Source organism: Xiphophorus couchianus, chromosome 11 (assembly GCF_001444195.1).
Source record: "Xiphophorus couchianus chromosome 11, X_couchianus-1.0, whole genome shotgun sequence".
NCBI classification, from domain to species: Eukaryota; Metazoa; Chordata; class Actinopteri; order Cyprinodontiformes; family Poeciliidae; genus Xiphophorus; species Xiphophorus couchianus.
The window spans coordinates 21,349,775-21,375,948 of NC_040238.1; the positions used below are offsets into that span (position 1 = coordinate 21,349,775).

General features: G+C 37.3%; 1 protein-coding gene across 1 annotated transcript; it reads right to left on the reverse strand.

Moving 5' to 3' along the window:
- Window positions 1-7,578: 7,578 nt before the first annotated feature.
- On the reverse strand, window positions 7,579-25,376 carry vezf1a (vascular endothelial zinc finger 1a). Its single transcript, XM_028032019.1, has 5 exons — window positions 25,244-25,376; window positions 17,514-18,262; window positions 12,725-12,794; window positions 12,462-12,624; window positions 7,579-10,133 (listed from the first exon to the last, which is right to left on the reverse strand). Exons 1-5 carry the CDS (start codon window positions 25,274-25,276, stop codon window positions 9,772-9,774), a joined length of 1,377 nt encoding a protein of 458 aa, XP_027887820.1. The 5' UTR covers window positions 25,277-25,376; the 3' UTR covers window positions 7,579-9,771.
- Window positions 25,377-26,174: the final 798 nt, after the last annotated feature.

Sequence of the window (26,174 nt, forward strand, 5' to 3'; positions counted from 1 at the left end):
CCTGTTCCAAAGATGAAAAGTCAACACATACACAGGGAGGGGGGTGGGAACGTTACAGGAAATGACATGCTACTGTTTAAATCATCAAGCGAAAACATTCCAGCGGCAAAGGAATGAAAACATCTGTGACTGAAGGTGCGATAACATCAAAAATGGCTGGTTTCCTTTTAGGTGCTTCCAGTAATTTACATGGAAAAGCTTGATAGATTGGCGGCTCTTGCATGCAGGACGAAATAGGCCTTGCACCTTTTATACCAACATAGACTTATATTGCCCCACAATGTCCCTTCTGCAAAAAAAATAGCATGGACTTTTTTAGTATTTAAGTTGTTGGAAATATGAACAGCTAAAACATAAATAGTTAAGATGCAAGTTTAGTTGGACAAAAAGGGCTTTAAAAAAACAGCCACTCCTACTTTCTGTAATATAAAACTGTATGGATTGGAGACACAATTACAGGCACTTTATGCATTTCACAAATCCATCCAGCCACTTATCCTTGCAGGGTTATGGTACATATCTCGTGTGGTCATTGCAGGCCACCAGTCCATGACATGGCAAAACAGACACACAAAACAAACAACTATGCACACACACATACTCACTCACAAATAATAAAAATGCTCTTCCAGCAACAGTAAATCCCACTGGTTTATTTGACTTGAAAGTAAGTTATGTCATTCAAATTCAAATATCAATATACTATTAGAAAGTAGCTTTGAATAATAAACATTGTTGTTTTTGTTGAGATAATCATGAAAAATAACACTGCTCTCTATGTGATCAACCTTAGGCTTTAACTTATAACGTTGTAGGATGTAGCATAAGCATCTTCCATGCATCGATTTCATGTTTCCAAGAAGCACAATTCTTTTCCACAGAAAAAGGGTAAAAGGAACAGGACAGGAACAAAAGAGGCAAAGACAGCAGGCTAGAAACTCTATAGTAGCACTGGACTGCGAGACTAATTACCACCTTTCACCTCAGTGCACATCACTCTATACTGAGCCAAACTGATGCCAAAAGCCTCAGTCTGGGCTATGAGTTTGATTATATGATTAGTAGACTTTCAGTTATGCAGAGTAAACCAGTGTAGTAAAGTTAATTTTTTTAATTTATTGTTACTGTGGGGATTTGCATTCTTTTTACGGTCAGTTCTCTTGGCAGTGTTATGTTTCCTCCCAAATTTAGCTGACGTATAATAAAGGTCAGTTTTCTACCAGTCAAACAGCTACAGATAAATTGACTGTAACCCAGTTCATACCACAACCTGACCTCCCCTGTGCTTAAAAGTTAAAGAAACTGCTTTAATTTGTTAAACTTTTAAACAAATTAACCAACCAAACGATCGAAATTAGGCTTTTGACATCATCTCCAAAACTTTGGGCAGCTTTTCTGTTCACACCAGCTCCCATGTTTGATGATAGCTTCAAAGAGATCGATTTTTGTTATAAGTTTTTATGAAAATTTAAATATTCTCAATTATCTATATTGACTTCTACATATTTTGGAACTGGAACAGATCGGGTTTTTTTTGTACACATTTTGATCGAAACACGTCATCATTTCACATCATATCATACTCTGCATGTACTATCTGTTGTGGTGGGATGACTCCACAGCTCTCCTCAACCACTAACCAGCAGTACAAGCGTTGGAATGAGGGTGTGATGTTCTTTCCTTTAGTATACCCTCATTATACAATGGAACGTGACTCACTTCTGATGGAGCCTTCCTCTCCATCTGTCAATCCGTCTCCCCATTTGATTGCAGGAAGACAGAATGTAATTTTCTCAAATACATGCACCTCCATATAATGTAGAAAAGTGCAGAAGTGAAAAAGGAAATAAAACCCAGAAGAGGTTACTTTTGGTACACCACCCAAGTCAACCCCCTGACCATCTGAAACTATTGGAGTAAATAGAATTGTATTTAGCAATAAAAGCAGACACGAGGTTCGGTAACCTCTGTTACTGATTACAGTAACAGAGGTTACTGTGTTCAGTAACCTTTGCATCAAATTAAATAAATTAGCAATAATAGAATAAAACAGGCAAGAAAGATACAGTCTCCGTGTTTAACTCTCTTTGCATGGTGCACCACTTGGTCAGCTTGATCCTGCTACATTAACAGCACAGATTTCATGGTGACACGCCAACAGAATGTGAAGGCAGTTTCGGCGTCTGTCAACCTTCAAAAGCAAATAACTGTGTGGCGATAAAGGGATCAAAGCAAAGGAAAGCTTTGAAGGGATTTGGTCAAATATCTTTAACCTAAAGAGATCAAACCAAGTCAGATCAATAACGAGACACATGGAAATACTGCAAAAATGTTTTTGAGCATGTTAAATTTAAAATATGACAGTGAATTATGGGAATAGATTATTCACTGAGTAAGAACTGTGCAACTTGATTTTTCTTTATATAGTTAGACGTCTCAAGGATAATTTGTTGCATGGTGAAAGGTTTCAAATAGTAAAAGTTAAAATCTTAACAGCCACTAAACCATTTCCTTTACTACTAATAATCTCTATAAAAGCTAAATTTGTACAAATGTCATGGTTCTTAAAAAAACAAAACATATTTTTGTCTCACCACTTGTGCCACCTTGCCTTGATGTTCTGTGTTCTTTCCAGGATTTCATTGTCCTAACGGGCCTTTACACAGTACAGTAATAAACAAACATTATGCAACCAAACCAAAAGTACCTGCATTATACATCAAAAAAATGAAGTGTAGGGAGAGATCCGACAGCTGACTGCTCGCTGACACAACTCAGCTGAGAACAGCGTGATCCTTTCCCAACATGACGGTCTCTTAAGCTGTCTAAACTGTTGCACTATTGGACGGCTGAGACGCCACATGTAGAGTGGACAGCTAGAGATTAAATTAGGCTCCCAACGGTCTGATCCTGTCTTTTTTTTTTTTTTTGGTAACAGGATTTCCAAGGGGGTTTTCCCCTTTAAAGGAAGCAGAGGACTCAAAAAGAAAGTTTTTGGTGCTCTAGAGTTAGTGCAGAAGTTTCAAACTCACGCCCTCTTTCGGAGTTACCCTGTTTTTAGCTCCATCCACCATCTCATCAACTCTGGCCAGATTACCTATTCCTACAGAAGAAAAGCATGATCCTGTCACCACCGTGTTTGGTTTGTATGCAAAATGATGTGCAAAAGAAAATTTGCCAAACATTTCAGTTTCTAGATCGGGGGGCTGCATACAATTACATGCTAGACTTTTCAGATTTTCATTTGACAAAAGATGTTGAAAACCACCTACCAGTTTTTCATTAGCTTCACATGCACTAGTTTTCGTTGGCCTAAACGATAAATTACCAAATTGGGAGTTTGCAGTTGTGAAAAAACGTGAATAAAGTTCAAGCACTACTTCTACTTTTGCAAGGCGTTGTGATAGCGCACTTGACTTGCTGAAACCTATGAAGACAAGTTTTTAGTTCAGGTACTGACTTTGCATAATTCAAATACTTACCTGTTAGTGCAGGTTTGTCTGCACTAACCTCTTAAGCCTAAGAATGCCAACTGACAGAACCCGTCCAAGTTGCAATCAAAATGCTTTTAAAAACCACAAACTTTTCTTATTTCACCAATTTTGAATACATTTTTAATAATATAACCCATAGCGGTTAATATCTTCATCTTAAAAAGAGATGGAATACAGTCTACAGGGAAACGTCAGAATGGTTATCAATCTAGACAATGATCAAGGCGGGTAACTTTGTGCAAAAGTTATCTTTTACTGTCTGAAAAGCATGCATTGATCTTAATCTGAGCTATTCATAGATACATTTAAAATCATTATTGTCAGTCAGTTATGCCAAGTATTCTTTTTGCTTTAGTAACTCCCTTTGGGTGTGAAAGCAATGACTGGAATCCAAGTTGAGAGACATTCTCAAGAAAAAGGGTATGTACACACTTGCTTTACTGTTTGTCTTAGAGCCACACCCACCCGCGCTGTGTTACAATCCAGGAAGCGCCCTGTGTGTCACTTGAAGGCAGCAAGACCGACGGACGTGGGTGGAGCAAGGTCCCCCTCCACAATCAAAGTGTTAACACAGTCACTCACAGTTGACTGACACAAATGTCTCTAAACCATATCAGTGTAGTTGCCTCGGGGAACGCAGATGTTTTCATTTTGTCCCAGTCTGCAGTTGGTTCCTTAGAGACACACTCAGGGTGGCGCAACTTTGATTAGGTCAGAAGTTGAGCTTTAAATATAAACTACTATTTAGAAGTCAAATGCATTTAAAAGGCAAGGTACCAGATTCATAGAATATTTGTTTAACATTGTATTGAAAGTAAATTTATTTTCTTTTAGGAGCAGAAATGTAAGCAATAACATTTTCATCAATTGAAAAATTACATTTATACTGTTTTTTTCAAACGTGTACAAAAACATCTATAGTCTATTTGATTGGAATGCTTCAATGAAAAAGAGGAAGTTAAGGCATTAAGACAGCTGTGAATTGTTGTTGAACGCATCCAGCAAACGTAGCAACTAATGTAATTTATTGTATTTTCAAAGTCCTGAATAAATACAAAACAGTAATCTGGTATTAGTTTTTATTTAAAACAAACTAAAACAATAATACTTAGCTAACGCCAGAAATGGCAGCAGTGAGTCTACAGAATACGAACACCGCCACCTACTGGACAGCTACAGGTAGTGACTGTTTTACATCTGGTAAGCTCTCACTCTGAACACTGTAAAAAATAATGAAAAAGCCAGACAGCTCTTCTTTCTTCATTGCCCATTCAGTTGTTTTTGATTAGTTGAATTCCCCAAATTGTTTCTATTTTCTAGAACAATAAGGACATTTCTTAAAGTCAAAACAAAACATAGACTCTGTTGTTCCTTGGAAATCATATGATAATTTGGTTGTACTCTCAGGTTATTCTCTATTCAGAAGACCTATTTGAACCCAACCTTGCATTTCCTGGGTGATATCTTGAAATGACGCTTCAATATTTCCATGTAATATTCTTGTCTGATGTTATCTATTTTGTGAAGTGTACCTTCAACAAATCACCCACAGAATAATGTTGCCACCTCCATACTTCCGACTTGCAAGTTTATGCCTTTCCCCCCAAAATGTAACAAACATTGCTATGGCCTAATACATAATTTTAGTTTCATTTGGTTGTATGTAGAACATATCTCCAAAAACTAACCTGTAAGATGTCCTTTATTATGTCGTTTTCAGTGCAACAACATCTACCTCCCTAAGTGTGCTTTCTCAAATTGGTTAAAGGCATTATAATCTTAATATGAGCTTCTAATTTGGAAGAAAAGCATAGCAAAATTTAAATTACCTTGCTGAATATTTTAGAACTTAACAACCAGTAATAATTTAGGTAATCATACTCACCTTAAACTAAAAATGCTCATGTTTCAAACATACCTTACTCATAGGACATTTAAAAAGACTTCTGATGGCATTTATATACCCAGGATTTATTTTAAAGCAGAAGCTTATGAAGTGTGTTGTCCTTGAACGCGTTTTCTGCCCTCTAGTGGCCAAATATTGACTTAAACATTGCAAGTCTTGGTATATCAAAATCTGTGGACTAAATTGCTCACCGGACCTTGATTTTTAAATGCAACTAAATCTCTTCCAAATTCTTAAAAAATGATACATATACTTTAAGAAGCTCGTTCATTTTAAATAAATCCCTGAAAATACACAAATAAAACCAGATATTTGCAGATAGTACACAAAAACAAAAGGCATTTTCCCCCCCACTGTGACATTAAATACTAAAGTAGTACTAGTGAGCGTACCTGCATTGATACAGTTATAATACCAGATGTTTTTCCATTGCACCCAACTGTGAACTTCCTATATGCTGAGAGGGCGTCTTCATGAAGATAAAACTGCACGGTCAATGTTTCAGCAAAACAGCTTTTGTATTGTACAGTCCTTATTTTAGTCTGATGAAATGTCTACAATTAGGGAAGGTTTGAGCTCTGCTGAATTATCATGAGAGGGAGGGAGAAAGTCACTACATGAAACCATCAAACATATCACAGCTGAAGGAAGTGTGCATGAAAGAGTGATCAAAACTGCCAGAAATAGGTGAATAATTATGCAAACCACCCACAAGCAGCCGTTTCTGCTAAACGGGGAAGTCCTGCTGTCGGAGACTGAAATATGTTCCTCCATTTCCTTCGTTTGTTTTCAGGATCCAATAAATGATAGGAAATGTTGGGGTTTAAATTTGTCTCCTTTATCTTTAGGTTTTGAATCAGTCTCTTTGTCTTGTGCCTTTCTCTTAGCAGGTGGTCAACAACACAGCAGGGGTCTGTTCTCTCACATATTTCTCTTTCACATGTACAGAAAGACAGGACATACTGTGGGTGGGATTAATTTTCAAAATAAACAAACAATAAGAGTTAATTTTGTGATTATATTGTTCGTGGTTTGTACAATCAAAACTGATGATGGTGTGTTGACAAATGATATGTCTACTCATACATGTAAAGGAACTGTTTTTTAACCACTTGCCACACGATTTTGCTTCTGATTACATTTTAGTTCATAATCAGCAGTATTTTGTATAATCAGTTGACTTAAAACTATAGCTAGAGCAATTAATAAATGGGAAAGTCCATGAAATAACATGTGACAAAGGAAAAAGGCACTGCACGAGACGTAGGAGGAATAAATCAGATCCCATTTGGAAAAGGTGGAGTGTTGCCGAGAACCTGGGTGGAAATGGATGCACAACTGAATGACCTGGAACTGCAGCCATTGGTCTGTCTAAAGGAAGAAATGAAAGGAGCAGACTAGCAAGATGCTGCATATTTTTTATCAGCCTGCAGACTAATAAAAGGCAGCTTGTTTTACAGTCTTTCATCAGACACACTGAGCAAACTGGATCAAGAATACCAATTCTGTGCCTGTATCTGCTCAGGAGACTTCAAGTTCACAGTGGGATAGATGAAATGCTGCACAAACCTCATAAACAACACAGCGTGGATTAAAGCGTCTTGAGGAAAAAGTTCTATGGAGCGCTGCTGCGATAACAGGAGTAGGAAGTCATAACCAGCTCATCGTACAAACATGACAATTACTCAACTTCATGTTATCTGTTCTACTGTTCAGTATAACTATAGTCTCTGTGACATGGCAGCAATATGTTACTTCCTATTGTTAACTAAAATGTTCGGCTTAATAATGAAGGAACGCAATATTTTTGGGATATTTTGAAGAAAAGGTTTTGGAAGAACAAGGCATGAGTTGGTGTTTCAAGAGCCACCACAAGGATGTGTCCAAGACATGGGGAAGAACCGTTACATTCTTGGTGTGAAGGTTCTTCTAAACAAGAAACATCAGAAGTGTCTTATCAGCTTTTATATTTCATTTGGAAATCCAGGGAGTCTGAATGAAGAGTGGAGAGGCATAGACTCCAAGTATGCTGAAAATTTGGGAAGTTTTGGAATCTGCTGCCGTTAGGCCACTGAGTTTTTATTACATCTATCAGGGAGTTTTAAAACATTTCATACTTCCAAACAATGTCCGCAACTTTATCTCTGCCTTTATACCAAACAGTACTTCATACATAAGCACATTTGATAGTTTTCTTTTATTTAGACAACCCAAATAAAAGGCACATAACATTGCGCATGTTTAAGTAATAATTTGACAAACGTACATTTAAAAAAATGTAGGAATGTTTTATCTTTCTGCTAATCAGAAAGCCTAGCCTCTCATATATACAAAATTATCAATGTTAATGTTCTAATACAAAAGATTTATAAAAAAGGTTCTTATCTTTCACATCTATTGTAACTACCATATCCTTGGAACTAAAAGTTTTGTACAAAGATATACATTCAACTGCTTTTCACAAGGTTCCTGGTGTTTCCAATTAACTTTTTTTTTTCTCTTAAAATAAATGAGATGTTCAATTTCACAAGAATAATTCAGGTCGTCACATTATAATTGTTTCAAATTTGGCAAACAGGCTATTATAGTGTATCTACGTAAATGCATAAGAATAAAAAAAACTACACTAACATTTCGTAAAAAAAAAAAACATGGGAGGCGGGGAGGAAAAAAAAAAGACATACATGCATATTGCATTTCTCTGTATAAACTGAATCAACTCAAAGAGCTGCAACACTGCTGAGATAACATGGCATTCGTTAAAAAAATAGTTCATGTTCAACAGCTACAGTGTTCAGGGAGGGAGGGAGTTGGGATGTTCATGCAACGTCAATCTTGTCCCATTTTTTTTTTTTTTTAAATGGACACAAAATTGTGTTTTGTAGCAAACTCGCCCAGTTCTCAGGCCACATGCCTTTGCAAACCGAGACCGAACTTGCCCGAGTATGTAAAACATGTACAGCATTTATCTCATTGTACAGTAAAAGATAGATTCAAATGGACGGCTGCTTAAAACTGGTGCTTGCGGAAGTCCAGGTTAGTGTAATTTTGCAAAGCAACAACGCTGCTATCCAAAAATGCTTTAGGGAGTTCAAATAGGATCTTAGAAAATTCCTAAGATCCAAAGAAATTCTTGATTTGTTGGGGGGGTTTTCTGTGTGTTTCCTGAGTGATCATTCCTTAGTTTAACCACGGGGCTGTAACAGAGTAATGATAAATAATTATATGAATAAAAACAGTGTAACAAAAGAGTCCGCTATAACTACATCAGCCACCTTTTGCGATGACAATTGCAACCTGAAAAGCTTCACTACAAGTCCAGGATTTACATACTCGGCCACTAGAGGGCCCTCAAGTGCAGGCTGGCTGACCAAAACACTTAAGACTCTGTTTGATCTTTGATAATACTGCTGTTCACCTGCATGTAGCATATGCCTTCAGTGCAAGACTCATTCCATTCTGACTTCATAAAAAAATAAAAACACATAAAAGTAAAAAATAACTTTGTTTTCATATAAATAGAAAAACAAAGTAAAGAAATTTCATAGTCAAGTGAACAGTGTCCAGATGTCCACCTGAATGACAAAAAACAAAACAAAAAATTTAAAATGCCAACATGAAAAATACATTACTATGTCAACTGTACAAGTTAGTCACTGTACCTCAAGAGCATACTTACTATCTGAGAAGAAAAAGAAATGCTATAACATTGTGAAAAAATAGTCTTCCATGCAAGTGGAAGCAGCTGTCCCTTTTACTAGACTCATTTCCTATAACATTAAATAGTGATTAGCAGGCTATAGTTAAAAAAACAAAACAAAAAAACAACAAAACAAACAAACAAAAAAACTACATACAAAGTAACGCCCAGATGCTTCGGGAGAGAGCTTGTTAAAGATCAGAAACAGCAATTCCTGGTTATTGCTTCAGTCCATTTCACATCTCCCTTACAAAAGCACGTCTGTATTTTCATAGGGGGTCCTCAAGCAAACTCGAGGAATCCTCTCCTCCTGTTTGTCATGATACAAATCACAGTTTCATCATTCTAACTGCCTACGCTAAGCCTTCCGGCTATCTTGATTTCAAGACAAATCCTACTCGAATTCTACTTAACTGTTCTGCATCACGAGCCAGTCACTAAACATTAGTTGGGACACAGTTAGGACTTTGGGGGGGATCTCCTACTGGCCTCATAGCTCAAGGAACTGCTGCACTTCAAAGCTGGATGAAGTGGACACTGTTTGGGGTGAGGGGGGGTGGGGGATGAGGGAGCTGTTAAAGTGAGGACAGGAGTCTCTTTTCACTTCATTTTCCCTTTCTTTCTGGCCAGTCAGATGTTGGCGTTCATCGTTTTTTTTTTATTTTTTATTTTTACCAAGGTGGGGAAGAAGGCAAGACTTGGGACAGAAAAGGCATGCTATCGACTGGCCTCATTGCAATGTTTAATGGACCGGCTATATTCATGGGCATGGGGGTGGTTATTGCGACCGGGTGGGCGATATTCATGGGCGCCGTGGCAGGGATGTTCACAGAGGCGATGTTGACGGGCCCGGTGATGGTGACCGGGTGCTGGAGGCTGACGGGAGACGTGATGTTGACTGTGTTGGTGCTAATGTTCATTTGTGCGGCTATGGTGACGGGGTTGTTGATGTTGTTGCCCCGGTTCATTGCGGAGGTGATGGGGGCAGAGATGGTCACGGGTGTCGCTGAGGCCGAGTTGCAGACTTCATTACCTTCAGACGGAAGGAAGAGTTAATTTTGGGCCCAGCAATAACAACAACAGCAAAGTCTTACAGCGTTTATGCAGCTGGAACTTTCCAGCTAATGACCACAATCCCCAGGGTATTTTATTGGGATTTCATGTGATGGACTGAGAAAAGTAAAAAGGAGAAGAAGAAAAAAGTAGTGCATAATTGTGAAGTGGAAGGCAAATGAAATTTCCAGAGAGTTCACAAATAAAGACAAAAAAGGTGTAGCATGCATTTACATTCAGCCCTCATTATTTGACACTGTAAAATAAAATCCATTGCAATCAATTTTTTTCAGGAGTTACTTAATGATTAAATAAAATAGTCATGTTAACTTAATTTGAGAATAATAAAGCTGTTCTTCGAAGGTTTGAGTGATTTGTTAGAGAACATTAGTGAACAAGGAGCATCATGAAAATCAGGGAACATAGAACACAGGGATAGATGTAAAGCTGTGAACAGTTAAAAGTGGGGTTAAGCACCATTTCAGCTATCTTCTGAATATAGATATATGAAATATATGTAGAGTATGGCATCAGCCAAAATGTTAAAAAGAATGCAAGAAAAAAACCAGGAGGAGTATCATGTATTTTCCAGTCACATTTCATAGCACAATCAAGTAACTGTGTTACTTCCAGTTGTTATTAAAATGCTGTCTATATAAAAAATACATTGAAAGACATCTGACTTTGTATTTTGATAATTTGAAATTATGTCTCTTTAAGAAACCCATGCTATGACACTTTGCCTTCAGCATGATGCCATTTAAAGCCGTTCTTAGGAAGACTGAGAAGTAGATCGTATGATGAGCTAAATGCTGCTGCCGCTAGTACCACGAATGGTTGCCATGGGAGATTTAAGAATTTTGCAAGCATGCATTAAAAGATGAGAGCAACACTCCAGGTATGTTTTTGGTATGTGAATAACATAACATGACACAAGGTTCAAAACTGGTGATTTTCCCCTTTAAGAAAAAGTTTGTTTTGGTTAGATTAGATAACCTTTTAGTCGACATGCAAAACACTGTGTGGTTGAAAACTAACAGCACATCGCCCTCAACGCATCAGTCATGAGACTGTGAAAGCAGAATTCTTCAGTCAGAGGCCTCTTCAGATTTGTTGCAATGGCTGCTGATGGAGGTCCTCCCTGCCCACAGCATCACCGTCGACAAAGACTTAGAAGATACTTAGATGAGTAGAATTTCTCTTTGGGATAAAGTAGAGTATTTTGAACCGAATGAATCAAAGTCCAGACTAAATCTAGTTGAGAAACTGTGGCATGATTTGAAAATGGCTGTTTGCATCCTGTCTCCACTCAATGTGACTGAGTCTGCGCTTTCCTAAAATATTCAGTTTGCATATGCACAAGGGCAAAGACATAACCCAAAGGACTTGCAGCTGTAACTGTACTGAAAAATATTAACGATAAGGCTGAATATCAGTACATAAAATCTCAATTTGTTAAAAACAAAAAAGTATTAGAAAACATGCAGGGTTTTCCTTCCACTGTAAAATTATGTGCTAGTGCTCGCGTTTTCACTAAAACCAGGATGATAGAGCACATAACACCAGTTTTTAAGTCCCTCCACTGGCTCCCTGTAGCTCAAAGAATAGATTTTAAAATACTGTTGTTGGTTTATAAATCACTGAACGGCTTAGCACCACAATGCATTAAAGATCTGATGTTGTATCAATCTTCCAAACCCCTCAGGTCTTCTGGTTCTGATCTGCTCTGCATCCCCAGAACCAGAACAAAACGAGGAGAAGCAGCATTCAGCTTCTATGCACCACAAATCTGGAACAAACTTCCACAAAACTGTAAAACAGCTGAAACACTGACTTCCTTTTAATCTCGACTAAAAACCCACCTGTTTAGAGTTGTATTTGAAATGTAATTAATTACGAATTTAATGATGGCACTTGACTTAATGTAATGTTTTGATTGTTGATTCTGTGTTGCATGACTTTGTGTTTTTGTGTTTGTTATGATGCAAAGCACTTTGAAATGCCTTGCTGCTGAAATGTGCTATGTAAATAAAATTTGATTGATTGATTGTGTTCAAACTATCACACTCCAAAATACAGGAAAGTTTAAATATTACATGATATTTAAACTTCATGGCATTCTATAGCAAAAGCGGTTTTCACTCGTAGTTCAGATGAGTCAGAAGACAGCTCAGGAAGGACTTGATATCATTTGCATACAAATTAATACGTACAGTAACATGCAGTGATAATTTAGAGTAAAAGATATAGCAGAAATCAAACTACTTTTTTTCAATTATTGGTTGTATGTTTCTGATGAGTGACAAACCTTTGTTACAGGAGTTAAAGTTGGACTGTCCGTGGGTCTTCAAATGACTGGTGATGTAGGCTGCACTCAGCATCTTCCCACAGATGCTACAGGTGACCTTGCCTTCATGTCGGATCATGTGGGAGCGGAGTCTGTCTTTGGTGGCGAAAGCGGAGGTACAGGCCTGCAGTCACAGGACAAGTGTGAGTGGGATACAAAAAAAACAAACATGTACAAACAAGAAAAAAATCTGCCAAAGGAAACCTGGTGGTGAGGGCTCTTACCGTTACTTGACATTTAAATGGTCTTTCTGAGGAGTGCACATGCTTCACATGGCAGCTCAAATGGTCTGGCCTAAAAACAAACAATATTACAAAAATGATCATTTAATTTGTGAATGATGACGCAGGGAAGAGTCATGTTTTTTTATGAGTCATCCATAGCGGGCTGTTTTTAGCTCCCTGCTCCAGTTCAAAAGGTTCGTTGCTTTCCAAAATTGAAAGAAAAAAAAAAAAAGAGGATCTGAAATATGTTAATTTAATATCCTTGTTTCACTGAGCGATAGTATGCACGACCTAGAAGTCTGAAACGCTACAAAGTTTCCAAATCAGGCCATGAAAGTATGAACTGCAGGGGAGCTTTGTCCAAATAAAACTATGAAATGTTACCTCAAATTCAAAAGCAGAAGCTACGTACGCATAAGTGGTATTGATTTTAGATTAAATTCATCAATATCAGGACCAGAAACATGTAAATATTTAATGTGACTTTTTTTTTTAAGCATACATTTCTAACTATAACTGCCATGTTAAATAAATAAGAACACACAAAGCTTTGAACTCCACTATGAGCACAAGTGGACGGATGTGCTCTGTTTGCTTCGATAATGAGGAGATGGGCAGAAAATCCCCAAAATTTCAGTCAATGGCAGTTAATTCTCTGCGACCAATCGTGCGTGAATCAGTTTGACCTACTTTTGAACATGCACCACAATGCGACAGCCTTCGCCTTTTCTTTTCTTCTCCCGATTTCCACTCGGCACTTTAATTAAGCTGAAATTTGGGTAATATTGCCATTTATTTCCCATGATAGGTGGCAAACGGGCAAAAATGTGACAATATTAGTTTGAGGAAAACTCATTAGTTCTGATTTCCACTGGGAGTTATTCCCACTGTTTTTAATCGAGCAGGTTTATAAATAAGTACTAGAGCGTGAATTTATTTTGCCTGCATGCCTAAAAGAAATTCAATGATTGAAAAATATTTCCGATTGACAGAAGAATGACTGTGTTTAAATAAATACACACAACTACTAGGATGCACACAAACCTACTGATACCATACTTCACCTACCTAAAACTGACAACGGTCACTAGGATAACATTATTTGCCACTTGACCTTTCTAGTGCTAGTTCTTGGCACTGGTCCCTCCTATGTCAGAGTGTTAGTCCTAGTGAAACTGTGAGCTGAATCATGTTTAGCAGAACCATTATGAAGTGAGTAAGGAAGGGCAGCTGCTGCCAAACCGGAAAGCTTCACGCTGCTGGAATGCTTCTTAATACAAATTAAGAGTCAAGTAGAAACTTCTCGGCTGTGCCAGAAACTGGATTTGGAATTCTTTTTTTTTTCTTCTCTCTCTTCCTTTTTCATTGCCGTCCTATTGACAGGGAGAGATAGCAGACTCCAGACAGAGAATGCCTACATTTCAAGCTGAGTGGCAGTGACTCAGTGGCCTGCTATTCAGTCTCTATTCTCACTTTCCAGTATACTGATGAGTCTCGAGTCCACGTCACCGTGTTGGAGGCATGCCTGAAACTGCCGTATGCAGCGCAGCAGCTAATGCTAACTTGGCTGAGGTGCACTGCTGATGATTTATTTATTTATTTATTTTTTTTTTGCTGAAGTCATGTTGCAACAGTCGGTTCACCAATGCTGCCTGCTCGAATCGATGCTGGATTATTAAAACTGCAACAAGTTGCAAATCTCAGGTCATGCCAAGGGCTTTCTGAAGCAAAATGTTTATTTATGACATATTAAATGTGTTGACCTTAACATTACGCATGGTTCAGTGAATTCCCAGGGGAAAAAGTCTGTGACAAGCTGGCGGGAACTGCAAAGTGACAAGTGACGCCTCCCCCCTCTCCTTATACTCCACTAGCGCTCTCCCTACTTCGTCTGCTGTAACATGTGGTTGAAACAGCGTGGCAGGCATTATAGGTAGTAAACTGCTTATCGCAGAATTAACAGCATGATTAGTACAAATCTACATTTAAAAAAGGAAAAAATAATCGTCCAATTGAATAAAATAAAAGTGAAATAATCAGAGTTCCTTCTAAAGCATAAACTGTTGCTACTGGTAACAAAAATTAGCACTGGGTTTGTAGCAGTGCCTTTAAAAAAGCATAAAATCATGCAGCATTTACCGTATTAGGCAATTACCCTGTATTAGCTACCATAAATATTCAGTAAAAGCATGACGTTAAACACTTTATTTTTTAATCTATAACACCTTTTTAGAACAAGAAATAAGTACATTTGGGGGAAGAGTTCATCAGCCTAAAATAAATTTATACTTTGTTAATTTTCTTTGTAATAAACATTACTTTTAAAAATGCATTCAGACAAGCCGAGGCTTTTTTTTTTCTGGGTCAGGAATGCAACCACCAGAGGGTGAAATGACTTCAGTCTTCCCTAACCATAACAAGAAATTAAATTTCAGACTTCCTTTTTACATTAGCCTTGCTATTTGTTGTTGATTAAAAGCATATGAGGAAACTAAAACGGAGTTGTAAAACTATTTTTCCCCCCCATCACTAAGCCAATTTTCTTCCTGGTTTGGCAGCAAATTGGCTTTCATGCAACCACCTTAAAGTCAGACAACTCTTAATCATCTTTCACTGCCAGAGTTGATTAGAACAGAAGAACAAGTGGGAGGAAGGAGTTGTCAGACTAAAAGAAAGTCTGCAGTGTTTGTGTCTGGTCCAGACCGACTCTCAATGTAGAATCAAAGCCATATAACACACGAGTGTCGAAATAATCCAAATAAATAAATAAATAAAAAAGCTATTCAATTCTATAGAGTATTTTAGTCTATAGATAAAATATTCCTGATTTGTTGCCGCTTTATACTTAATGATCACTAAGTTATTTTCATAAGACGTGCACTTTAAAATTTGGATGACACGTTGTGTCAGTGGAACCTATATTATCCAAGAATCTGTTTTTTTCTTAAACCGATGGTCTGAAAAATGGCCGGAATCAGCCAGTTTTGTGCTTGTTCTTCAAAATTGGCTCCTCATATAATGTAAATCCTACTCTTTTTCCCTGATAAGTGAAGGTACCATGCTTAAGCCCCGAAAGGTCGCACTAACAGAGTGGAAGCTGTTATGGAGAGATCACTAAGCTTTTTACAAATATCAGTGCTGTGTTGAAGTTAGGGAACACACAGCTATAAGAAACTTTGAGAAACAGTTTTCTGAAAGTTTATTTAAAGTTAATTTATGCCAACACTTAGAGCAGAGAGATAGATGTCCTTAGGTAACAGTGAGGGTAAAAAATCCAAAGTGAAGTGACTCAGTTTATCCAGCTGTCATGAAACATAGTGAGTTTAAATGTGTCATGTGGTTATTTGGAAATCTCATAGTTAAGGATCTACTTTCCATGCCAATGTTGTTGATCAGTAACAGATGTGGATGAAAGTTTAAAAAGCCCAGCTTTTATAATAATTATCCTGTCAAACAGCAGAGCTGTGTAACACCTGCTGCTCTTTCACATTCTGGCCCTAAGACAAATGAAAAGGTTGCTTAAAGCTGCAGTATGTAACTTGTATAAAAAATATATATTTTTTTACACATTTGTTGAAACTGTCACTATTGTGACAGTATGGCAGGTGACAGGTAATCAAAAAAAAAAAAAAAAAATCGAGCTTCCAGTGCTAATTAGAAACAACCAATCAGATCGACGGGTCTTGGCGCTGTCTATCAAAGTATTATGTGGCGCTACTCATCCTCTTTCCCCACACCTTTTGCACTCTGATACCACTACAGCTTGATCTTTTAACAGATTAGCCGTCTCATGACATTCTGTACATGGTGGCAGTTTTAACAAATGTATATAAAAAAATTCTTTACAAAAAGCTATGTACTTTTATATGCAACTATTCCATGAGAATAAAGGAATAAGTTATAAGTTTAATGCGCCTGGAAGTAAATAAGAGCTTTCTCCGCTATAAATATTAGGTAAAAAATCTTGTATCTTGTAGAAACACTTTTCATGATGAGTAAAAAAAAAAAAAAAGGTAAGCTACAGTAAAGCCCAAAATTATTTATACTCTCAAACTAAATCTTGTTTCTGGTTAGAATGAAGAACATATCTCAAAACATAAATAGTGAAAATGATTATCAATTTTCCTAAAGATAAGTTCTGCTTTTATGTATTTTTCATGACAAAAAAGCATGTCAAAAATGTATACCCTCTTCAATGATCCAAATAAAAATCTTTATTGGCATTGTTAGCTTCCTGAACAGATTCAAGTTTGGACTACAGCTGTCAGTGATAACAGGATTTCCAGGAAGCATTTAAATGTTAGTAAAATTTTAATGCATTTGAATAAACTTATGTTAAAACTTATGATAAAACGTAAATATGCCAGGGGTTTGAATAATTTTGCATAAAACTCTAACCTAAATAATAAAAGAAACATCTTGTAATTAGTTGTAGTTTTAATTGTTGAGCAATCTGAATGATTTTATTGCATTAGATAAGTTTCCGTGAAGCAGAGTGAGCTGCCTCCCTTTGCTTCACGGATCCCGCTTTTGAAAAAAATATATTGAACTGTTATTCATAGTATGAAACAAAAACTGATAGTGAAATGAAAAGATCTGTTACAAAATCTCTTAGCGGTGCACTGGTAATACTTTTCTGAATTCATATTTGGGAACCGCATTGTTATTCTAATGAAAAAATATATAATGCAACTCTATGTAACATATTTGAACAAAAAAAAAATTATCTAAATTTATCACTGGGTTAATCTCATCATACATAAAGACTAAAAAGGAAAATGATCAGTACCTGGAAAAGCCTTTTCCACACACAGAACACACGTAGGGCTTGTGGACGCCTCCGTCATGAGAGCGAACATGGTAGGTCATTCGATCCTTCCTCTTAAAGCGCTGCTGGCAGATGGGACACTCGAACGGCTTCTCGTCCGAATGGGACAGCTTGTGGCGGTTCAGGTGGTAGACGTCGCGGAAGGCCTTGCCGCACATCTCGCAGCCGTGGTTTTTCTTGACGGGCTTGGGGGGCTTCTTGGGGACGTTTTGCTGCTGCATGTTGCCCATCGCGGACGACGTCATGATGCTGGTGCCCGAAGACACCGAGGTGGTCGCCGTGGAGAGGATCCCCGCTACCGTAGAGATGTAGGAGTTGCCGTTGTTCTCCCGTGGCATGGAGGCGATCATGGGTACCATGGTGGGGGCGGTTTGGGCCGTCTTCTTCGGACGCGACACCATCTTGATGCCGGTGTGGCTGGACTCGTGGCGTCTCAGGTGGTAGCTGTCTCGGAAGGCCTTGTTACAGTAACCACAGACGAAAGGCGTTTTGCCTTTGTGTTCCTTCTTTATCACAGGCACCAGTGGCCGCTGACCTCCTCCGCTGGCCACATTGTCTTTCAGGAGTTCAGCAGCACTGACGGGGGGTTTCTGGTCTATCTGGATAGGCAGGACAGGCTTCTGGTCAATTTGCTCTGCTCCAGCATTGAGAAGTGGCAGCAGGCTATTCTGGGCCACCTGGTGCTGGTGGTGGAGGGCTTCATTGGCCTGCTAAAAACACAAAACACATATGTTTAGGTGAAATGTCAGACATTTGGAGGTAAACAATTCAAAAAGTGTTTTGTGCTGTTTGACACACAGCAGCAGCAGGGTGTAGTGCAATTTCAGAGCATCTAGCTGTCCTCCCAGTACGCAGAAGAAAAAGCAAGTTGTTGCTGACAGCTGTTTCACCCCTGGAAGCTGCCACTGAAGAACCATGAATCAACTTTGACAACTCAATGAAAAGCATTAGGAAGATTTAACAGAATACAAAGTGGGCACCGGGGTCCGTCATTAACGAGGCCGATGCAGCGCGCAACTGATGCGAAAACAATCCAAATATACTGGATGAAAAATGATCCCATCACGACGGTGCTGATTCATCATGTGACTGCAAAGCAAGCATACCAAATTAGAGGCATAGCAGAGTCCAGCTTAACTGCCAAGAAGGCTCATGAAGAGCAGGACATTAGCCCTGCCGCAGAGCTCGGTTAAGAGAAAAGGAAAGGCGGAAAAAAAAAATTGGATTTAGTAAGGCAGAAAACAGCTCGACACACAAAAATACAGGTCACCAAACTTGATAGGATGATAAAATACACAGTTACATATTTGTTTGTTCTGTCTGTGGCCTGGTGCACCATTTTTTCTCCTGGGTTCTGCAGGTGCAAGCCAGTGTGGATGACTGCCAAAACATAGATGAGGAAAAAAAAAAAATAGGTGAGAACAATGAGCAGTAGCTAACAACAAGTTGTGCAGCTGCAATTCAAATATTCAAGTCATTATATATCCTGACTTAGTAATAGAAGAATTCATGCTTCTTTGTATAGCTGAGTGAGACACAAAAATATTACGCAAACTGAAATGAACTGATGCGTTTTGTTTGAGCTTACGGCAGAGCAGCAACGAATATCAACAGTTGTGAAACCCAGTCCATAAACTAAACTCAGCTGCCTCATGTCTTGTTTTGTGGAAGACATGAGGCAAAAGCAAAACTTTATAGCTCCCCCAAAAAATATATAATCTCAAGTGTTAGATCAAAATCCTAATCGAAGCTAGTGTTTAATTATTAAAACTGGCCGTTAAACTGCACTTGGTGATTCAGCTCTTTGTCGTTTTACATGTTGAGGCCTTGAAAATATTATAAAATCAGCCATCCACAAAGTGCACAATTAGCACAACTCAAGGCTGTTTGGACAAAGCTTTACTCAATTTCCCAAAGTTTGAAATCTAATAAATACAAAGACGGCTTGGGGGTGAAAAAAAGTTCATAGTTTAGTCGAATAATAACAGTGAAGTCCATTCATTTCAAGGTTCTGTTAAACATTATTGACAACCAATTCAATAGTATAAAAAAATGCAGGATTCTGATACAAGTACAGATAAACAATAATATTTGATGTGTTAATAAGCAAGAGCAATGAAGGGAAATTTTGCTGGATGACATATTTCCCCAGTAGTCACTGCAATAAATGATAATATTGTTGATTTGAGACCATTTTTAAGTAGTATAATAGTAATGGCATAATAATGCAAGAACACATTCTGAAAGATCAATAAGCTTTAAATTCTAATGAACTTTTTACACTGGAACTGGAAGACATTTGAAATATTCAAAATAAACAAAACAAGAAATAAAATGAATTATGAAGTCTCTAAAAACTTTATCCCTTTAAAAAAAAAGGCTAATTGAGAGCAAAGCACCAGAGTGAAAACTTTTGTCATCCAGTTTTTTGTGGAAAGAGAGAGAGAAAAGAGAAAAATCAATAAATTATGCAAATAGCAATTATTCAGCTTGTTTTCATTTATCATCCAATTAACTGACTTACTGCTTATTGTGACAGGCCTATGTATAAATATAATCATTTTATGTTTCAGTCAGAGTAAACCCTGCCTTTCTGTTTGAAATAATTAAATCACACTCAATGTTATATATTCTTGATTAATTTTGTTTTCTAAATATCGTTTACATAAGGTTATCTGATCACGAAAGTTTTGTTGCTTGAAAATATACATATCAAACTTGGGAAAATAAAATAATAATAATAATAATAAAAAAAGTAAAATAATTTTTAAAAAGTTGCTTGTATTGAAGTATACCAGCAACTTTGCATACTTCTGATATGTAAAAATTTACATATCAGACTCACATAAATGCAAGGATGCCTACTTTACGGCTTCAAGGGAAAGGTAAGCCAACACAATATAACCAAGAGATTTTGGAAATTGTATTGGTGTTGTTCAAACCAAAAAGTTACTTCCGAAACATCTGTTTGTTGCACCCTTGTTCACTGAGATAACCCTTAAGTGGAAAGCTCCTGAAGATAAAAATGGCTTCTTTTAAAGCATAACTAAGTACTTGTAAAAATAAATAACTATGCATAAGATGCATCATTTACTTAACACACCAAGTAGAAAGTCAAGAAAACCACCTTGTCAACCACCAGCAAGAGATGGCAAGTTAACATACTTGACCTTTCCCTTTAAGGTCCAATCATCCATCCAAGAAGGCCAGCCAAGACAGGAGTGCCAAAAGAGGAGACGGGACGGAAAAAAGAAAAATGAACCGCACAATGTCCTCCTTATGTCATCTAGCCCATTGTGATAGACACAAATCTGAGCAGTGATGCACTCGGCCTCAGCGGGGGATCTTTGTATGCTCATCTTCATTGATTTGGCTCATCTATTCATGAGACAGAGACATTGTTTATCCACACAGCACTCGGCTGAACTAGCCGTCATTCCCTCATGCGCACTGGGACCTGGGAACTCGTAGAGCATGCCACCACCCATTTGTCTGAGCACCTGCTTACACTTGCCACCTTCCAGGATTAGTCATCATCATGCCAATGCAACCCCGTCGGCTGGCACACCAGGGGTGGTGTGTGTTTGTGTGTGCGGAGGGGTGGGGGATACCAGTCGGGAAACCTCTTTGTGAAGCTTATGCCACTGCAAACAGCCTGGCCTGTACACAGAGGTGCAGGGCCTGTAAGCTGCTGTGCCTTCATGCAGCTCTGACCATTTTGACACAAATGTGCTCTGACAACTGGGGCTGCTCCCTCATAAATAACATCAAAATGGAGGGAGTGTCCTGATGGCTTCGTGGGCCACTGTAGACTTGAACTGAGCTCATGGTCTGATTATGCACCGCCTTTCCTCAATCTTTTGTGCCTCACTCTACAGCTGCTTGGCCAATTGTTAGAATAAAGCAAATACAAAACCAGAAGTTGTGCAGGAAAAACTAAGAAATCAAAGAGAAGAAAAAAGTAAATATGATTACATGATCGGCCTTTAAAGTTTTCCGGACTGTGGATTAAAAAAAAAAAAAAAAAGTTGACTGAGTAAAACGTAAATTGTTTGAACGAGTTTGTTTTATGAGTTTTTGTTCTATTATTGCGGAACTATTGTGCTGCTGTCTTAGCAAGAACTCACTTAGAAAATAGCCTGAAGCTGAAGGGGATTATTAATGGTAAAATTAACATTAAATAATAAAAATGACAAAATCTCTTGTTATACGTTTTCTAAAGTCAACATAAGTTCTTGGAAAACAAAACTTTTATATGTTGTTGATCCTCTTTTGACATGTAAACCTGGCTAAACTTTGGAGGCGCCAAGGACACTGCTGATGATGTAACTTGCAGCGTGTGCTGTAAGCGAGGAAGTATTTTTAGGGGATACCTGATATATTCAGTTAGGGTTTGCACTGCATCATAAAGCAGGGTGATTTGAGCAATGCTTAGTTACCTCACTGTGTCATTTAACTCAAATATAGAAGGACCTCCTCTCACAAGGCTGAAAACCTACCAAAGTACAACTAAAGTTTATTTAATATGAGCATCTTTAGAATGACAATAAGTTAGTTTTCAAAATCTTTCTATGTTAAATCCAATTTATGTAATCCAATTTATTAACAGCACATTTTCACTATATAAAGCATAAAATTCATAAGCATGTTTTTTTTTTTTGCTTTATTGCTATTTATTAAAATGGCAAAAACCATTCTCATTACAATATATGCAGTTAAAAAGATTATGAGACTATATGTCAACTTGTCAAAAAACAATCTATATGCTGTAAACACTTAAGACTTTTGAAGAAAAGCCAGTGAGATTAAAGGTGGCCATAAACAACAGCAACAAGTGAACGGACTTTGAAATGCTGACATCAAGCACATGAAAATTCGTCATTACTTAAAAAGAAGGTGAGTAAGAGATTAAAGTCTAACATGTACGCGATATGCTTTATAACAATCTGGGGGTCATGGCATGTAATTTATTTTCTGAAATATTTTGACAGCAAAGATATTCACATTTTATGGCTTACTGAAATATATTTTTTTATAGAAAATGTATTTAAAATAGTTGAACTTATATATATATATTTGTACTAATTACAGCTTTTGGTAAGCTGTAATTAGAGCTTACCAAGCTTTTTTAAGGGGGCTAGGCTTAGGATTTTGAGGAAAGATTTCATTGGCTGCAGCCCGAGTGTAGGAGGAGTCACTAAAACATGCTTTAAATGGTTTTCAAACTTGCAGTGACCAGCTAGCACACAAAATTTGCATTTTGACCAAACAAATCAATGTCTGTTTTTTCCACCATTGATCTCTGAAAGTTAACAGTATGGGGAACATAACACAAAATGTATCAAGATGGATGGCAGATAACTAAAACAAAGTGCAAATATAACTGCTCATCAAATCCCAAAATGCCACTTGTAGAATTTTTTAATAAAAAACTTCATGCTACTAGAACTGCTTTTAACCACATAGTAGTCTGTAGGATATACAATTAATAGGGTTTCTGCAAGTGGAATAATTAAAATTTTTACTGCAGTTATTAGATTTAAAAGAGATCAATTCTTAAAAATGTATAAAGTAGTTTAGAAATTATATTAGCCAAAGTAATTAGAATATTGTTCACTCAAGTAAATGCATTTCGGCTGTGGTCTGCAAGTTCAGTGCTTATGCTCCAAGGCTATTTATATATAACCAATTTTTACTGCATGAAGTAAACTTCATAAAAGTTACTTATAACTAGTTTTTAGACCACTTGCATCCTTGCATTCAAGCTATATATCATTAAATAAACACAAGTTAATGGTGGACTTTGTAGTGAATGAAGCCACAAAAGTTATTTTACAAATAAAAATATATACATATTCACTGAAGGAAAAAAAGACAAGTGTAAATACCTACTATGGAAATTTTTTTATGTGTCTTATATTTTCTATAGCCCAGAATTGACATAATCAAATTCGAATCTTTAAGGATCTAAAGCCCTGTTTATCAAAAATAAACTGATTTCATACATGAGAACTATGTTTTTAAGCTTTCACAAAATGTAGTCCATGATTTCAGAGTCCAAACTTAGATGCACGATCTTGATATAGTTTGAATATTTATTTTGAGTTCTTTCAAATAAAATTATTTGTTTAGGTAGATAAATAAAAAATAACAATAATAATAAAAAAAACTTTTTGCAGATTTTGCGTACAAATCTGAAACAACAAATACTGAGAGTACACTTAATATTTCTGTCAAATCTTGGGTTTACAAAAGCTTTTTAACATAAGGGTTATTTAATCCAATCTGTTAAATAAGTGTCTGAATTTTAAATTCAAATATTTTCAACTGGCAAAATACAGTAATACCTATGCTCAAAAGGTTCTTTAGTGCAAGTTAAGTTGCTAAACAGCAGCACTGCTTTCTGAATATTTTTATTTTATTTTAGTATTATTGATAGGTTAAAGTTAAAAAACAGAGTTTAATCAGTCTATATACAGCAAGAACTTTCTAAAACAGTTCTAGGTTGGAAAACAAACCTGAGCAAATGTACTTTAAAAATTACCTTTACACAGTAAACAACAAAAGGAGCAACACAAAAACTTGTAAAACATAGCCCGGTATTTCTGACAAATTCAAAATCCAAATTTTTTTCATGTCGTATTCTAAGGTAACTAAATTCTTTAACTCATAGCCAAGTCACAAAATTCTTAATAAAACTTTATTACACTAAATTTAGGAATGGCGTTTTTATGCACAGACAAAAGACAGTGAAATGACTCAAATTGAAAATTTTACTAAACTTTCTGGTAGAAATTAGCATTTTAAATAGCGATGATCCTTGCTAATTTTCCAGCCTGCTTCTTGCTGCTAGCTAGTGCATTGCATAGTTTGAATTCCTTTCCACAAAGCTCATCTGAATAAATAGCTAATTAATGTGCAAAAAACGAGGCATCGCCGGTCTTCAAATTATGTACCGTTCGTTTCTCCAAGCTCATTACTGCAACCTCGCCCAGATTTAGCCAAATTAGCTTGCGAGTGTGATGAAGGCAGCCTAAACATCGTTAGCTTCTCGGCTAGTTACTGCGAGCCGGCTAAAGCAAGCGGAAAGTTGACCGCGGACTTGGGAATTGCCGTTAGTAAATCTCAGTGGCGGCTAACCTACGGTCTGCTAACATCATCCGCGTGAATAACGCGCAAATGTTCAGTTTACTGCACAAGCCGCACAGAAAATGTTCGCCGACGTTTTATCTCATTATTCTACGGCGTCCGATCAAAGCCTTCAGTCAAAGGGGGGGAAAAAAACAGGTCTGTCTCGATTGTAACGGTGCAGCGGCGTCTCCAGCTTTACTTCAAGTGATACCGCATGTTTTGCTGGCTTCGACCAGCCAAACAAACTTACCAAAATTCACTTTCCCACTCTTAAGTATTTCGCATCCACAATCTAAAATTACACACAGGCCGTTTTTTTTTTCCACATTGGAACTGGGGAGATTTGATTTTTTTTTGTTTTGTTCTAGCGTCATTCCCAAGCCTCACAGCTGGAAGCCTGGATTCATAAACCATTGTTTTGCTTCGTTACTTGTTCTTCGTGCTACTCGTTCAAATATACAAAACGAACTTGCTGCTAAGCTAACGGGTGCGTAAAATGTTTGCGGTTGTTTCGCGAACTCTCCCGGTTTCCCTCCCCCCCCAAAAAAGAGCCAACTTACTTGGAAGAGAAACGTACTCCAGCTCGGCTCCATTTCCACACTTACTGATTCTGTAGGAAAGCTAGTAGAAGCCTACAACAAAGCAAGCAAACATGGCAGCTGAAACAACTTCCGCTAACCTCCAGGGCTGAACCACTTTTCGTACTATTTGGCGGGGAGTGTAAAATTTGCTGTTTCAAACATACTTCGTGTTATTGTATGTGAGACCGAGACGTTATGGACAGTCAGAGAAATAATAGCATCTGAAAACACAAGTCAAAAATGCATTTACAATAAATTTCTTCAAATCCTGGCGTCCCCTTTCATAAGTAATCTTGTCTAGTTGGATTCGGAACACCCCTCCGGATGTTTTGTTTTTTTTACTGATGCTTTGAGGAGCATTTGTTATATTAGATTGTCGCATGTGGCTCGGGGTTTGCTGAGTCTCCGTTAACATTTCACTCTTCTTTTTAAACTAAATTAGAAAAAAAAAAAAAATAATAATAAGTCGCGACTTGGTTCGAGTCATAAATACGTATATGCTCTGTGCCCAGCACAAGTATATACTTCTTTCTGTGATGTCACTACCGTTATTTCAAAGCAATTTTTTTTTCTCCATGTGCATAGGACTTTAAAAAAATGTTTATCCCTGTTAAGTCATCAGAAATTAAAATATGTTTTAATCCAGTGTGTGTTTAGATTTGTTTAGTGACAAAATATGTGAAACAACACTTAAAAGGCCCAAGAAACAATTACATCTACAGTGCCAGTTCACAGTGACTGCAGAATTTGGTGCCTATCTGGCAAAATGAATTTTTCTTTGCTGGTGATTTTGTTATTATTGTAAACATGATGTTGAAAAATCCAACCAAACAGAAATAGCAACATCCACTTCTGACCAAAAAGAGAATAAAATTAAACGAAATCTTTTAAGTTGAACATCAAGAAACTA